Here is a 16,335-nt window from a genome sequence, read left to right as displayed (position 1 = left end):
CTTCTCTGCTGAGTTCACCTTCCCCCCCCCCCTCTCTTCCTCTGTCTCTCAACCCCCACAGATATGGTGGAAGAATGGGTGACAGGCCCCGCGGAGAGGGAGAGTGCCTGTTGTTCATTTGCCATGCCAGCCAGCCAGCCACCCAGAAATGATGATGGACTTTCACTTGACAGGTCATCGAGACAGCAGTAGCGGGTCTCATACCTATCCTATATCGGCCCAGACAGATCTAGCCGATAACTGTGCATCGATTGAATGATGGGAATCGACATGTAGCTTCCTTGGAATTGAAACTCCCTCACTCACGAGGAGCAGCAGGAGGAGAAGTGAATTGCCAGCAAGGTCTCGTGAGGTATTTCAATGGGTTGGCTTGCTTAGATCCTACGTCACAACCCTAGCCCTAATGGTGGCTTTTGGTCACTTACGAATCACTTAGGCATGTAAAGTGGGTATCAGAGCTATCATCTAACTACGAAGGGGCGAGATAGGAATAATTTCACTTGGACAGCCCCAAAATCGGGACCAGGTAATAATAGCGAGTTGCATCATGCGATGATTGGGCGGGTGCGGGATCTTCTTCGTGATAGTCCTGTGGTAGAGATTCGAAAAAGAAAAAGCGGAGAACAACGCCCCAATCAACCGATATCTATGCACGCCGAGAAAAAAAAACTGGCGAGTAAGGAGTGGTGGAATAATCGTACGTACCGAGAGAAAGATACCGATGGAATCGCAATCGGACTATTGCAACCGGTATGCATCACTGAAGTGTGGATGATGTGGTATGGTTTGTATCCTATGTTCCCCGCAGCAGAGAAGCGACGTCTCGGACCGAGAAGGGAATTGTGGTAATAGCTACCTGGATTTTTTTTTTTGGTTTTTTTTTTTCATAACCAGGTCGCCCAGTGTCGGCGTACTGGCGTCTTTCTTCACGATAGCATTACTTCTTCTTCTGTACTGTAGTTCATATCATCACTCATCGTCATCCAATGTTCCCCCGTAGGAAGAACATCAATGAACGAGAAGGACATATATCCCGCGTTTTAATTGTTAACCCGCTATACCCACAAAGGAAATACAAACCCAGAATTACTCCATACTAATATTACCAACTCTTCGTAAAGTGCTGCGAATTCAGCCTTATTCCTTTTCTTTCTTTCAACGGACTTCGGGCCTGGCGGCGATAAATGGATATCGTATTTGAACTCCGCTTAAGGCCGCGGCGGAAGTGATCCTGATAGTGTTGGTGGTGTTGCTTTCGAGATAGATTCGAACAGCTGTTCCATGTCCGAGTCTATCACGATATCGTCTAAGCCGGGAATGTCGAGATTTGAGAGGTCCACGTCATCCAGAGCTAAACTGTCGGCCAACAGATCCGCCTCACCCAACCAGGCAATTCCACTAACACAACCAGTTTCTGACGCTATCCCAGACGTAGTAGAACCTGCAGCAACAACGTGCTCTCCCTGAGCGACGACATGCTCAACATGCTCAACCTCAGCGCCATGCTTCCCTTCCTCATCACCACACTCCTCCTCCCGTTCCTTTATCCCCTGGATTCCCATGTTGCCCATCACATCTGCGTATACATCAGCCAAATCTATTGGCTCGCCAAATCCCGCAAATATATCATCCCCTAAAATATCAGGGTCATATGTCAATTTCTCCAACCCGAAAATAGGTGCGCCGTTGAATAGCGAATTTTTTGCGATATCGTATGGCACTTCTTCGGCAGGGGCGGGCAGAGCGGGCAGAGACCAGCGTGACATATCCGGTATTGGCAATGACTTTGGGGTTTCATTGATGGGAGACACCGAGTGAGAGCTCATGCACGAGTTGAGTTCAATTGTGTCGCCATTCTTACCAGTTGCTGGATCATCGTAAGAACTTGTCGAAGTATAGGAGTCTTGGGGCGTACCCACCGTTGAAGTCGAGGGCGATGGAGACGGTGGTAGACCTTGAACCAGACAAGGCCTTGGCAATTGACGGTGTATTTCAGCTGCCTTCTTTAGGGCCACCATGAGGTCATTGTGGTCATTGGGCGATACTGGGGGCGATGGTGGGGGATCGGCAATCTTTTGTTTTTTTGTATTATAGAGAAATCCTTCGGGTTTGACGGGTTGTCGACAAGGGATATTTAGATGAAGGCAGCGAGGGCAAGGTCGAGCAGGTCCACATGTTTTTTTCTGCTTATTACAGGTGACTAAACAACAAAGTTAATTTTGTTTCAATACTCGTGATATTCATTAGAACATAATAGAAACTTACCACAAGCGATACTGCGCGGTCTTTTTCTACTTCCACTTCTACTTTTAGGGGCATGAGCATTAACTGGTCCCGCAGCGGGGGTTGGTGTTATTGTTGCTGCTGCTGTTGTTGTTGTTGTTGTTGTTACCGCCGGCGGCGGCGGCGGCGGAGTAATGAGCCTCTGAGTAGTTGGAAGTTGAAGATTTTTTGAGGGAAGTTGAAGATTTTTCGAGGGAAGTTGGAGATTTCTCGAGGGAAGTTGGAGATTTTTCGAGGGAAGTTGGAGACCTCTCGATGGTCCCTGATGAGGAGCCGGTGTCATAAAACCGTTTGAGTAAGTAGCGGAGGTAGATGAACCCGCCATCGCCAAGGTTACTGGTGATGCGTAAATCAACAGGATACCTCGACGTTGATGGTTGACATCTTCACGGTTATGCGGGGAGGTTGATGGTTAGTGGGTAAAAAAGATGGAGGGCGAAATATTGGGAGTGTAGGTATTTTCCCGCAAGCACCTGCCACGAGAAGCATTACCTAGCCTAGTCGGGAACCATGCTCTTAGGCTTCGCGCTCTAGGGTCTGCTCTACAGCATCACAGTATCTACGTGATTCTAATTCTCAGCATCGTTGGAATAACTATATAAGTCAACTACAATAATTAATTCAAAACTATAGATTTTATCAAGTCTTCTTCTCAGGTGAATCGTGTGTGCAATCTAATATTATGAATTCCCGCTAGTCATCAACAATCTTCGTCATAGCTTCTAGAACGGAATGAAAAGAAGAAAAAAAATGAAGCACAAATTTAGTTTTCTCCACTAAATAAATTACTAGGTATCGATGGTGGGAAAATAGAGGCGATGCTTGGACGTTGTTTCAATCTCTTTCTGCTCTCTTCCTGCTCTCTTCGGAGATGCTGAGACAGCGGTGCAACAGTACGGAAATAGATTTTGAGAGTAGGGTTCTGAAAACAACATATGTAACTGTATATACAACAAGCTACGGAAAGTACTCAAACATTTTATCCAACTACCTATGTACCATAGAACGCCGCCAAACAGCACGGCCGCCATGGACATCAGCTATCCACCTCTTTGACTGCCATAGAATTCCAGGCAGAAGCAGGTTGCCACTGACTGTTCCACAGTTCCACAGCCCTGCCCAAATATCAACAAGCAGAACTAGCCAATAGGCGCGGATATCAACCCTCCAAAACGATCCACCAAACAGTCTCCTTCCGGCGGGGAGCATGGACACGCCCCCCTTCTGGGGTCTCAAGAGCTCTGTGGCAAGATTATCTGGATTGTCCTTGGCAAGCAGACGAAAGAGTGACTTGCGTCCTAGGATTCGCGCCATCCTGGGGGCCACCACGTTGCTCCCGGTGTGTGCCTGCTGCCAGCCTTTTTTTCACACCCTCTTGATCCCCCCTTCCCACTTCTCCTCGTTCTTGAAGCCTTTTCCTCAAAACTCGCTTGTTCCCCCAGTTCCCCTTCTATCCACTCTTCTTCTTTCTCACCCCCCCTTCTCACACACGATATCAACCTGCCTTCTCCCTCAACTTTGACCACTTCCCCTCATTTTCTCCTATCTTGAGAATGACCATTATCCCCACCACATTTCTTCTGCCAATACACTATCGACTTTATCCTTCGGTTTCATAACTAATCGGCATCGCCTTCGAACACAAACACGCCTTCTTCCTATTCCAATATTTCCTACCAGCACTATACCTCTGTATCTTACTGCGCATCCGATATCTGCGCCTCTATTGTCTTCCTTTTGAAGAAATCGATTTTTTCCTTTAGTAGTACGGCGCCTCCAGTTTATTCAGCGCTTGCTGTATATTATTCTTTTCTTCCCTCTTTCGGGATCTGGTTATATTTTACTTCTCCTTTCGGTTGATCGATTGTATACCATTTATCGGCGTCGTATTTTTTCGCCTATAATACAAAATGACTAGCATCGCTGGATCTTCACCTTCTCCTAAGCCCAGATCAGGGCGAAATAACCATCGGCAAACGAAAAGCAGTTCCTTTATAGCTGCTCCAAATCAGTTTAACCCGAAGCACCACGCCCAGCCAATCTACAATAATCAAACTACCATTAGTACTACTCATATTGCTTCTGCAACCAATTACCGAGGCTCGACCCGTTCAGCTATTATGACTCCTCCAACAACACCTAAGGCTCAACACTTTCCTAACGCGGGCACTGATACATCTGGAAAGAAAAGGAAAAACAAGAAGCAGGACAAGCCAAAGCAGGAAAAACCAAAACCTAAAAATGTTGCAACGAAAATTCAAGCCGGATTTACCCCAGAAGCTATTCCAGTTGATCTTGAGTCGCCTCCAATGTCGTCGGACGAGTTTCCAAGTGGCCAAATTACACCAAGCAAGCTCTCCTCTTCATCTACTCCGCCATCAATGAAGGCATATGCAGGCCCTACTTTTCACCATTCGCCGGCACCATCTGCTCTCCCTATGCCGAAGTTTTTTTCAAAATCTGTACCTGGTACTCCCGCTGGTACCAGCCTGCAGGCAATGATGGAAAGTGACGCAAGTGATACGAATAGTAATACTGCGGAATCGACCTCTACAGAGCAGGAACAGTCACACCTTGAATTGCTTTTCAACGCAGCTAGGGCAGAAAACATGAGTATGAAGCGTCAGGATTCAGGTTCTCCCCCATCTAGCGATGCAGCGATTGATTCTTTTTCTGGAGTTTTTGGGTATGTTACAAATGCCATGTTGTTACACGGAAAGTATTTGGGACTTACTTGTATGTTGAACAATCAGCGCCAATGTGGACCCGGAGTCCCCTACCCGTAATAATCGCAAGGTCACTCGTAATATTCCGCAAGATTCATTGTTTTTCTCTATGGATGAGCTCGACAAGCCCACGTCGCCTATGGCCCCTACTTTCAAAGAACGCATGAATCAGTCTCGTTCCATTACTGCTCCGTCCAACCTTCCAACACAATCGACCTTGGAGGAAGACAAACGTAAAGAAACGGCTAAGGCTCTGAGGCAATACCTCCTTTCGCCACTGTCCCCGACAAACAAGGTGCAAGCATCTCCCATGTCACCTGTGTCAACCCAGAGTCGAGCTCAACGAGCTCAGAATCCGAACCGAGCTGCCTCGCCTTCCTCCAAGGCTGGACCACCTATGGCTTTCAATCCAAGTGCATATCAACCACAATCCCCTCGCTCACCTGCAGGCCCTGGATATTTCCCCATGGCAATGTTTCCATATTCAGGACCTTCGCATCTTGAGCAGCAGAACGCTTCATATGTGCCGGGCTATCCCCCTCGAACTTCACCCGCCAATCAGGCTCCTACTCGGCCCCGCCTTAGCCCTGCTAATAACATCCCCACTTACATGAACAAGCCTTCCACAATGGTGCCTTTCTTCCATCACAACCCTAATTCTATTCTTGCCAGTAAGCTTGAAGCTGTTGCTTCGCCAGTCATTCAGCAGAGCGTGATTGAGCTGGAAAATGATTTGAGGAAAGTTTTGATGATCTGATTTCCGGACTAAAGGGTGTTTTTCCTTCTTGATTTCTAGGTGTTTTTATTTTTGGAGAATGGGTTGGTTTCTTGGGTTTCCTTGGTTCCTATCTCTTTCTACTTGGGACACTGGCGAGTTATGGGTGAATAATGTATAGCTTCGGGTTTCGTGGATCTATTTTTTCGGTGTTTGTTTCTTTTTCATTTTTATTCATGGCGGGTTTTAGGAAGTTTTGGTTTGGGCAAACTCCTGTAGGTTCTTATATCTGGTTTCATTTTTCTTTTTGCACCATACCCTTCATTATATCCTCTACCCTCTCTCTCTTTGGCGATCTGTTTGTGTTTCGGCAGGTGCACTTTGCATTTGGGTTCCGGCATCGATTTTTGCATTCATACTTTTTGGGGGTCCTTTCTCTTGGGGTCTGTTCGGTCTTGCTTGGGGAATGTCTTCATGTTCTATGTTTCTTTTTTCTTTTTCTTTTTTCGGGGATGGTGGGCCTTATTGGATTTCATGTTTTTCTCTTGCGCATCTCTGCGGATATGTTTGGGAAATGGTGCTCGGATTGGGTTGGTTTTTGTTTCCGTTTTGTCTTGTGTCTGGCACAAAGAGGGTATTTTATTTCTTGCGAATACCCTTCTTTATCGATGGCAGGCCTTTCCTTTCCTTATTCCCTTCCCCTTTCAGTCCCCTCTACAATTTTGGCTTCAAAAAAAAATTCCCGAAAACTTCATTACACATGGTAAGTATTTATTGATGTCTTTGATATATCGATACCTGTCTCTTTTCTGATAAATAGCTTCTTGTTATATTCCCCCCTTACTTTATCATGTTGTTCTATACCTTCATGTAACCTATATTATAGGTATTTCGATTCTGTGTTTGTTCTACTATCATTTTTCTTCCTTTCTTGTTTCTCTATTCTTGCGAGATGACTGGCCTGATGGTTTGACATCTGACGCACTGGCACGTTGACTGATATCATTTTCTTATGTTTGTGGCTGGGGACCTTTTTCAACTAAGGGTCGGCAGGATGATGGGTGGTGACGAGGTGACGAGGCGGTGGAAGTAGTGAATAGGTTTGCGGATGGACGGATGGGTGGTTGGGTGTTTGGAAGGATGAACGTATCGTTTGGATGGACGTATGGTTTGGAGGTTGATTGGGGAGATGGTCTAGGAGTGCGGAGTCGTGATAATACACTGCCTATAGAATTACTTGGTAAGACATTGGAGAGGATTATACTTTTAAGTATATACACTTTTTCCTGTTTCTCTGTCTAAATCTATTTGTTGGAATAAAAGCAATCCTAGCTCTTGTTTTCACTCGGTATCATTGTCGCTCTTGTGATGCTTGTGCTGACATTATTGGCCCTAATCATCTTATCTTGTAACTTTGCATAATGTTGTTTGCATTCTTAAAAATGTGGTTTCTCCAGCCCAGTGCAGTGTGTAAATCAACAAACCCCATGGGGAAATGTCATTAACTTACCCGCTGACGAATTGTAACTCAATGATGAATTCCTTGTTTCAACCACCATAATTCGTTTCAGAGCATTCCGTGGATGATCCCTGGCCATGACATGACAGGGACATAGACAAGTCCCTCGGTATGAATTCATTTAATTATCGGGGCTTCACGGGATATCGGCCTGGTGATTGATACCTGATACTATCCCAAGTACATACCTGTCCAGGTTTATGATAAAGGGATAAAAACGAGCTTCAATCGGAGGCCTGGTTACATCATGTATTTTATCCTCGCAATAAAAGGATGATAGGGGGGAGGGATGTCTCGTTATTTCATTCTTGCCGGTTGTTCAGGCAACCGACGCCTGTGCAGGCAATCCAAACTCGGTTCAACTTTAAGGCCATCCACACCACACACACACATACAACAAAGAAACATACATACCTGATCACTAATGTGGGAGGGGGCGGGGGGCAACAGTGCCTTCGAGATGGTTGCAATTGTCCTGCCTGCCTAACTGCCTGGTCACAGGTGCAATTAGAAACATCAATCACAGCGGACCGTTTATCAACGATCGCTGGCTGCGGCCACCTCGTGATACGGCTTGTTCCGACATCCCGAGTCATCCGCGGCGGCGGGCAATTTTTTGCCCTCACTCTCCGGTTGCCTGCTGGCGGTGATTGGTGTTTGATCAAATTTAAAGTTTAACGCCTATCTGAAAATCTAATCCCCTCCTATGCCTACCCCTCCGCCCCGCATAAATTGAAATTGCTTATCTCGCTACGTACTCGCTACGCTGTTTATGAGGGGGCCAAGTGTTGCGTCTGGGCCTGTGGCGGCTGTGGTGGATCGTGGTGTTTGTGAGATTGGCGCTAGCCGAAGATTGGGATTGACAGTATGCCGGTCATGGATAATCACTCGGTAAATTTCATTAGCCCATAATGTGTTAAGGAAATTCCTTCTTTTAGGGACCGAAAGCATTGTAAATTGTTACTAATAGACTTCATAACGTCCTTTGCTCATAAATAAATCACCCTTTCCCCTAGAATCGGTGTATTGCGAGAATAATAAAATCAAAAGTAAAAACAGATAGCGACATCTTCAACCAACCCAACCTACCTCCTAAGCAAGCTTTCATCGCAATTTAACAAAAAAGCAATATTTATTTCCGCGATAGCTCCCCTCCTAGCGGAGAAGATGTCGTGCCAACCCCGAAATACATCAGTTAAGTGGGCACGTCACGAATAATCACTCGCTGCCAGATCAAGTGTAGTATTTCCAACTATTTAAACTTTACAACAACCGGATTCGGGTGAGCTGGGTGACGTAGGCTACTAATTGTTCAACTCAAGCACTCTTTCTTCTTTAGGCAACGTCTCCTAGGGCTAAACCTACCAACCTGCTACTTAAACCACCCTTAATTGTGATAGCCTAGCGTACTCCTAACTCTTTTATAAACCTTCTGAGCGCCATCTTGTAATTTTTCGTTCTTAGTCTTCCTCTATGATTTGCCTCCACATGCTCTTCCCCTCTCCCTATATTCATCACATCTTACTACAGTTACGTATTATCATCCATAACTCTCTTGCTTTATCTATATCCCCGCAGGAAAAAAAATAAAAAATAAAAAATAAAAACAGAGGGAGGAAAAAAGAGAAATCCGTGGGAATACGAACCTCCTCCCCTATTTGGCAAATCTTCTACTGATACCCAGGCGCATTCTCGACTATTCTAGCGAAACCTCAGAGCAGAATGAGCGCTGGAGCGGAAGACAAAGGTATCTTCCTGCCAGGCGCCGTCACTACCACCACCAACTAGTGTAGTCGACGAGTCGAGCTTCCCCGAGCAATTTATAAAAATCAGCCCGAGTTGCTCGAGGTTTCAGTCAGATAAAAGGCCACTTGGCCCAACTGGGCTATTTTTCAGAAAGAATATTTTCAATACTTTTGCCTTATTAGGGTATCAAACATATTTATTGGAAAGCTCAAGTTTCTCCACGAGCAGAGATGATCCCATGAGTTGAACAGAGTAGCCCTCCCAAATGGGCGAGCGCTCGGGCCAATGGTAAAACTCGACTCGACCAGCAACACCACCACCATCATTTCTCTCTTGATGAAACCTGCCAGCAACACCGTCAGCGGCGTCGCCATCACCAGCAGTATAGTTACTATTAGGTACTCGCCATATATGTACTCAACGAGATAGAGCGATTCCAGCAAGTCTAGAAACGATACTGTGCGGCACAGGTTCCTCTGAGTCGCCAGTCGCGTAATGTGTTTGGGAGTGGGCGTTTCCCCAAATTCTCGCAACCCTGAGGAATCGGAAGTACGCGTGTGTAGCTAAGGAGCTTCACTTTACCGAAAAATTATCTAGAACTTATTTACCATAAAGCTCTAAACTACAACAGCTCTACAATTACAAACCCATGAAGACACGGAGCCAAGTCCTATCTACAGAGTGGAGGCGACCTACTTGTACCTATGCAACAGAGGTGCTATTCCCCTACATTCCCCGCATTCATAAGTTCGTGAGGTGGATGGTGTCTCCGTCATCTGCCACGTATGTGTATCTTATATCACGCCATGGTTTTTATAGTGGTGATTGTTTTGTGAAGGCATTAGATACTTTGTACTTCCCAATCTGCTCGATTAGGTGTCAATGAGCGTTTTGCATGAAATGTTGATATCAGCGAGAGTTTGGAAGCTCTCGTGGTGCAACCCAACTACGCCATGCTTCCGTCATTGGTTGTATTATATGTGTATCTCATATCACGCACACGGCTTCCAGAACTGTGCACCCGTTTTGAAATCGGTAAGGTAATACTACTGTTCTGTCAAGTGTCAACGAGTAATGTTGCATGGAATATTGCAAGTTTCATAAGGCCTCACCGTCTTGGTATATATTTCAACTATAAGATCGACACACAGCACATATGCATTGCGTCCGTGTAAGTTAGTTGGCAGTGGCCGTAGTTACAACAGTTCTCGGTACCTACAGCTTATTTGTACAGGCCTAGTACTCCATCATCGCTGCAGGGATGGCTGTGCAATAGAGGCATTTCTCTCTCTTTAACATTGTAGTTCGTGGTACAATTACGTGATGATTCCGTCATTGGTTGTGTAGATTTGCGTTTTAATATCACGCACACCGCTTTCAGAAATATATGCCCGTTTGGGAGTTGCTTTGGTAAGGCCTCACTACTATTTTATTAGGTGTCAATGAGCGGTATTGCATGAAATGTTGCGTGTGTCCTAAGGCCTCGATATACTCACTTATCTGCAACTATAAGATCGACCTACAGCACCAACAAAGCCATACCGCACCGCCGCTACCACAAATATTCCTCGGCGGTAAAAATTTAGAAAGGAATCAACACCTGCCCTATCGCCAATCTCATACCCGCCCTCGACCAATGTAAAACGCCCACGAGTTTTGCATTGAGAGTGTTACGTTTTTCTTTCTACCTCATTTTCTTGTTTTACTGGGATGCCTAATTGGGAGTGGGAGGTCAAGCACCCCCCAGCTCACTAAGCGATATGATCCTCATTTCCTAGGATGTGCCAATTTCGGGTATAGCATTTTAGATTGCCATGTATTTTATGGGCTGTCTCGAGGCGGCCAGGTGTGCACGGTATAGCATATGAGGCCCGCGCTGGAACTAGAACTAGAACTAGGGCGGCCTGGACGGTAGTTTTTAGTCTAGATTCTCTGGTTGACGTCTTATGTACTCGTACTCTAGTTGCGTGATGGGCGGTTATAGGCCGCCTCAATTACCGGTGTTCTGTTCAGAAGCTCACTCGGTCTAACTACTACTTTACTTTACTGATTTTTGAGTACCTTGATTTATGAGATAGAATATAGTATTCCTGATTTATATTGGATCGCTGGGTCGATGTAGCAACTAGGAGCTCTGTTATTGGAGCTTCAGATATAGTAGATAGCTTATATTTCATATTGGCAATATCCGGGAGAAGTAATGATAGAGAGGAGTCGTCGATATTTGGGACAAACCCATGCCGGAGCTCTTTGGGGAGCTGCTCAAGAGGTTTCCTCTTCCAGCATGGCCATGCCCTTGACACTATACCCGCCCTGCGGCGTCTCTGCCCACAGCTCATACGTCTTGTCGCTGATCTTGCGGCCACAGATTTTATACGGCTGTCGATAGCCGCAGCCAGCCGGCGGCCATGTTTGTCAACGACATCCTCAGGTAACCAATGAACGCTGTTGTGCCGGATGTAGATAAGAGCAAGGAAATGATGTGTACGCACCTGGTCGACATACATAGGAGCCAAACAGCGGTAATCAAACTGCCTCACCCGCCATGTCCTGTCCTTCCCCGTGTCCAGCACATTAACACGCAACAGCTCCAGCAGCAGCACAAGCGACATCGGCCCATGGCACAGCAGCCCCGGGTACTTTTCCTTGTGCTGCGTGAACAGCGGGTCGAAGTGGATCTTGTGCGCATTGAACGTCAGCGCCGAGAAGCGGAATAGCAGGTGTTGCGTCGGCATGAAGCTCAATGAGAAGTCCGCCTCATGCGGTGCTGCGCTCTGACCGTCAGCCTAGGATAAGTGCGGGTGCGGGCGCGGAGGTAATGGTACGTTTCACAACTCGTGCAACTGCACTCTCATCCTTCGCTCCCCGAAAGAACACGAGACATCGGTTCTCAACCACAGCCGCTTCGCCTTCAATTAGATCTGACGGCTGTAGTGGTTGCTTGCCTGACCACATGGTGCGCTCAAAGTAGACGAACATGCGCTCGTCCTTGCTGCCGGGCTTGCCGCGTGTTTGGACGTCGACGACTTTCTCTTGCAGCACGGCGTGGTCCATTAGTTCCATTTTCTTGGTGGGGTGGAAGTGGACGGACCCGCCAGCCCACATGCGGCGTACCCATTCGGGGCCGGGGTTTTGAGAGGCGTCAGAGCCGTCGGGGAGGAGTTCGGATTCGGGGAGCTGCGGGGGGAAGTAGACCATGTGGTGGCCAGGTGGGAGCTCGCCGGACGTGGGGAGTTGCGCGGGGGGTGGTGGGGTGCTGAGGTGGGGGGCGAGGGTGAGATTGAGGAGGTATGAGGGTTGGGGGGATATGAATTCGTGGATGAGCGGGAAGGAACGGGAGTATAAATGATGACTACGAGTCACCATTCGGACTGGGTATCTGTTGAGGGGACGGAGGAATGATTTGAACATCTTGGGCAGTATTTCTGCTTCTGAAGAGGGAGTGGGGTATGGTGAAGAGCTTGATATATAGTGGATCAGTATAATATTGTAGACGTTGGTGGTGGTTGTGGTGGTGAGCGTGAGCGTGTTGAACTTGGCAGAAAGCTTATGTATGAGCCGCACACGGCCAACACCGAGTCGGAATAGTTCTGTGGGGAGAGAGAGCTGACATCTGGGGAGAAAGTCGTTCATACAGCATCACTCGCCCTAACATTACCGACATCGGGCCGATATATAACCGCTTATTATACACAGACAACCAACTCAACTTCACTTCCCTTGGCCAAAGATCCTAGTAAGAAGAAAAAGGCATTCAAAGACACATGAAAAGAGACATAAATCGTGAGTAATCAATCATTCACTAATCATTCATACAATAAATTACGATCAGAGAAACTCCACTACACAAGAATCGATTGACTTCCACGCTATGCTGTAAAGTCTTCTTTCTTTCCCTGCCAAATACCCCCTCTCCTTAAGAGAAAAAAAGAAAAGGACCTTTTTGAAGTTATATGAAGAACACCCACCACCACCTGAAGGGCTCACCGACCAGCACGAGAAAAAGAAGAGAAGCAGGTAAAACAAAAATCAAAAAACTGATGTATACAAAAGTATTTATGAAAAGAGAGGGGTATAAAGAGGTGCTAAGCTTTCTCATATCAAACAGTAGCCAGCTCCACAGCCTTCGAGTTAGAGAAAAGTTGACACCACCAAGGGGTAATGTAATGGTGCTAAAATGAAAAAAAAAAAAAGAAGAGTTAAACTAACGATGCAACCTTGTGATTTGTACTATACCACCCGACAAAAGAAAGAGACATGAGGGAGAAATTAAAAGACCATAAGTCCTAACCAGATTATCGAATAATTCCACCTTAATCACTCGCCCATATGCAATTCCCGCTTGGTATCTGATCAACATAGAAAAGTCAAGGAGTAAAGGGGGAAAAAAAAGGAAAAATTCGTAAGCTCTATAAGGAAAATTCCACGACTCCAATTTCATGCTCATTCAAATCAGGCCTCAACTTTCTTGACTGCAGTTGGAGGCTGAGAAATCTCATCTCCTGCAGAAGCTTTCTCGTCACTTAAAGCAATCTCTTCGAGTGCTTTGACTGTAGCGGATGTCTTCTCTTCAACCAAATCACCGAGTAGGTTGCTGCTAGAGTTGTTTCTAAGCAGCTCGCCCTCAAGCTTTGTGTGTACAGCGACCGGTGCGGGGATCTCCTCGGCAACGCTTCGTAGAGGTTTGGAAGTCTTTTTCGAAGGTGGCTTGAGGTGATTGTCTGATAATGAGTTTTCTTCCTTTGCTGGTCGCGTCAAACCACCCCGGGCTCCGTTGGTTGGACTGAAGGAGGTTGGTGACATTGTGCCTCTTGGCGATCCGGGAAGGGAATTGGGCCTTGGAGGTGGTCCTCGCGAGAAGCGACGTCTTCCGTACTTGCGCTCATTACGTACTCGGAGGATATCCATGTAACCTGGCTCTGACCTTGGAGCTCTGGGATCCTTAAGTTTCAATTCCTGAGTCTCCTCGTCAACGTACCAATGGGGACTCTGCATGTCATCTGCTACCATGGCCATAAAGTGTGCCCATGATTTTGAGACAACGTATTTGCAGTCATAATCTCGGCCAAATAGAATCACCTGACCCCAAGTTCCGTTAGGACCTGGAGCCACATCAACCGCAATGTTGTTGCCACCCCAATCTCTTGCTACAGGGATCCAACCTGGGTGGGCATATGCTTTCTGAATGGAGCCCTCTGGTTGGGAGGTCTGGCGGCCAAGGAGTTCCTGACGCCCAAGGGCAGCACTTTCGGCCTTAGACGAGCCAGCTTCTCCAACCGGAGGTTTTTGTCCCGATGGTGGCTGAGTCAGATATTCACTTTCGACTACCCTCCAGTTCTTCCATTCATCCAACATTTCCTCGCAGTCGAGCAACATTGCCCCGAAAATAAGACCTGTAGGTGTTCCACCGCGCTCTTGGCCATCGTGAATCAGCAATGATTCCCGTAAGTCCTGTGGAAGCGAGCAGTCCAAGCTGTATTCAAGTTCGTTGATGTCGTTCACGGTAGCGGGTGTGCAGATCTGATCAAAGAGCTCGGGGTAGTTGTCCTCGCACCATCTATCAATCCGGCTCCAGGTGTGGCTGATTGGAGGGGGAGGAGGCATCCCGTCGGCACCGAAATCTTGCATTGCGATTCCGCCACCGGGGGGTGCTTCATTTGCAATCACGGAGGACCTCATTCCAGGGGTATAGGGGGAATTCGGGCCATTGATGGATCCCCCGGGGGAGCGAGGTGAATAAACTCCTGGTGTTCCGGCAAGAGAAGCTGTAGAACGGTTCTCTTCGTGGTAGCTCGAGTTGAGGCCCGTTTCCATTCCTGGTGATGAGACTCCTTGTAGCGGGGGATTACGACCAACTCCTCCACCGCCATTCAGGGGTTGATGGGTATTGGTCGACAGCACACGATAAGGGGAATCGTGATTTGCGTGCCTGTCGTTTGAAGTCATGGCATGCCAAAAGCTCTTAAGCCCAGAGCCAAGCCTATAAATTTCATGATGTCAGGTAGAGCTCACAAATAGCGAATGCGAACTGCAGGTAGAACGTACCCTGAATTGGAAGCCATGGTAGTGAATGAAGATGAACGATGTGAAAAACTTTCAAATTTGTTCTTGTTGTAGAAAAAGGGGTTCTATGATGCCAGTGGGAAAGGGAGGGAACGTCAAAAACACGTGGGTAGCAGCGTCGCAAACAAGGTTTCCAGATTTGAAAGATCCAAATAGGGGACAAGCACAGCGGCGCGTAAAGTTACACTCGACGTGCACAGCCAAGCACCGAAGCAAAGCAACGAGAATCGATTATCGTGTTGGCAGTGAGTGCAGAACCACAGATGTGAAAGATGTTAAAAACAAGAGGGGCCTTTGAAAAGCAAGTAAGGAGGAAGGAGAAAGGACGGGCGAAGTTGAGGATAAAGTAGGAGGTGTGGATGAGGAACGGACTAAGGACTGGCTGGCAGAGACAGCAAGTACATAGAAAAAGACAGGAGACGGGAAGCAGCTGCAGCTAAAGGGATAAGAAGCAAAAAATGAAGAGGTCAGTTCTTCTTTCCTTTTGCTTACTTATTACTGCCAGGCCCTTGTGAATTCAATCCCTTTTGGAAATTTAGATGTGCTAAGGCAGGCACCCTACCTACTTTAACAGACCTCAATGAATAAAGTAACTCCCACGGAGCCTTCGAGAATGGAAGGGCTTAGGGAAGGAATGGGGGAAAAAAAAAAGAGCAGAATGGCTAGGTGGAGGAACAAGCCGACAGGGGTAAGTAAAAGCTACTCTACCTCTTCCTGACCAACGAATATGTACCCACCTCCGCAGGCCCGCAGCCACACCTCAACTACCATACCCGCCTCCTCCTCCAGTTTCCCTGCAACCTCAAGAGCTACATCCCCACCTTGACACCATAAGAACTCCTTTTTAGGCATTGCCCCTGACAACCTCAATAATATAGACTCATCGCCGCCATAAACACTACACTTATCTATGAGGCTGGGGACTTCCGTTGTAATAAATTGAACTTAAACCTGACGAAGATTTGGTATGCAGACTGATTTACACCCGTGTTTACACCGGGCTTACAAGGAAGGCGAGTATCATGATTGCCAGCTAGGGAAAATCGGGTGTACCAGCGCATCGGTGGCAGATATTCCAACGATTGGGCTCTGTTTCTCCTGCACAATCATATCTACTCGGGGCAGGCAATAAGAACCTGAAAATGCAAGCTGCAAGCAGGGGCTCAATTTGGTGTAGCTTTTCGCCAGCTGCGAATCAGAGGTCGTTACCATAAAAAGCCATTTTCAGGTTCTTCTTGCCTGCCTTGAGTACAGAAGATACGTATAAATACTGACATGATTTG

The 16,335-nt window shown here is 47.0% G+C and overlaps 5 protein-coding genes across 5 annotated transcripts; 1 reads left to right on the top strand and 4 right to left on the bottom strand.

The window, feature by feature from the left end:
* Window positions 1-1,208: 1,208 nt before the first annotated feature.
* On the bottom strand, window positions 1,209-2,018 carry H6S33_012357 (uncharacterized protein; the record flags this gene model as incomplete). Its single annotated transcript, XM_044843699.1, has 1 exon — window positions 1,209-2,018. The coding sequence occupies one exon, from the start codon at window positions 2,016-2,018 to the stop codon at window positions 1,209-1,211; it is 810 nt and encodes a 269-aa protein (XP_044695006.1).
* Window positions 2,019-4,193: 2,175 nt separating this feature from the next.
* Window positions 4,194-5,766, top strand: H6S33_012356 (uncharacterized protein; the record flags this gene model as incomplete). The annotated part of the gene is made up of 2 exons (XM_044843698.1): window positions 4,194-4,969; window positions 5,037-5,766. The coding sequence occupies 2 exons, from the start codon at window positions 4,194-4,196 to the stop codon at window positions 5,764-5,766; spliced, it is 1,506 nt and encodes a 501-aa protein (XP_044695005.1).
* Window positions 5,767-9,935: 4,169 nt separating this feature from the next.
* H6S33_012355 (uncharacterized protein) lies at window positions 9,936-10,651 on the bottom strand (the record flags this gene model as incomplete). The annotated part of the gene is made up of 5 exons (XM_044843697.1): window positions 9,936-10,043; window positions 10,102-10,121; window positions 10,310-10,410; window positions 10,486-10,508; window positions 10,613-10,651. 5 exons carry the CDS (start codon window positions 10,649-10,651, stop codon window positions 9,936-9,938), a joined length of 291 nt encoding a protein of 96 aa, XP_044695004.1.
* A 600-nt stretch (window positions 10,652-11,251) lies between these two features.
* On the bottom strand, window positions 11,252-12,400 carry H6S33_012354 (uncharacterized protein; the record flags this gene model as incomplete). Its single annotated transcript, XM_044843696.1, has 3 exons — window positions 11,252-11,368; window positions 11,482-11,756; window positions 11,815-12,400. The coding sequence occupies 3 exons, from the start codon at window positions 12,398-12,400 to the stop codon at window positions 11,252-11,254; spliced, it is 978 nt and encodes a 325-aa protein (XP_044695003.1).
* Window positions 12,401-13,441: 1,041 nt separating this feature from the next.
* H6S33_012353 (uncharacterized protein) lies at window positions 13,442-15,051 on the bottom strand (the record flags this gene model as incomplete). Its single annotated transcript, XM_044843695.1, has 2 exons — window positions 13,442-14,969; window positions 15,035-15,051. The coding sequence occupies 2 exons, from the start codon at window positions 15,049-15,051 to the stop codon at window positions 13,442-13,444; spliced, it is 1,545 nt and encodes a 514-aa protein (XP_044695002.1).
* Between the last annotated feature and the right edge of the window lie 1,284 nt (window positions 15,052-16,335).

Source organism: Morchella sextelata (genome assembly GCF_020137385.1).
Source record: "Morchella sextelata strain SCLS chromosome Unknown scls_8, whole genome shotgun sequence".
Classification (NCBI taxonomy): domain Eukaryota; kingdom Fungi; phylum Ascomycota; class Pezizomycetes; order Pezizales; family Morchellaceae; genus Morchella; species Morchella sextelata.
The sequence above is the reverse complement of the archived record's forward strand: the minus strand, read 5'-3'. Positions and strand labels throughout refer to the sequence as shown.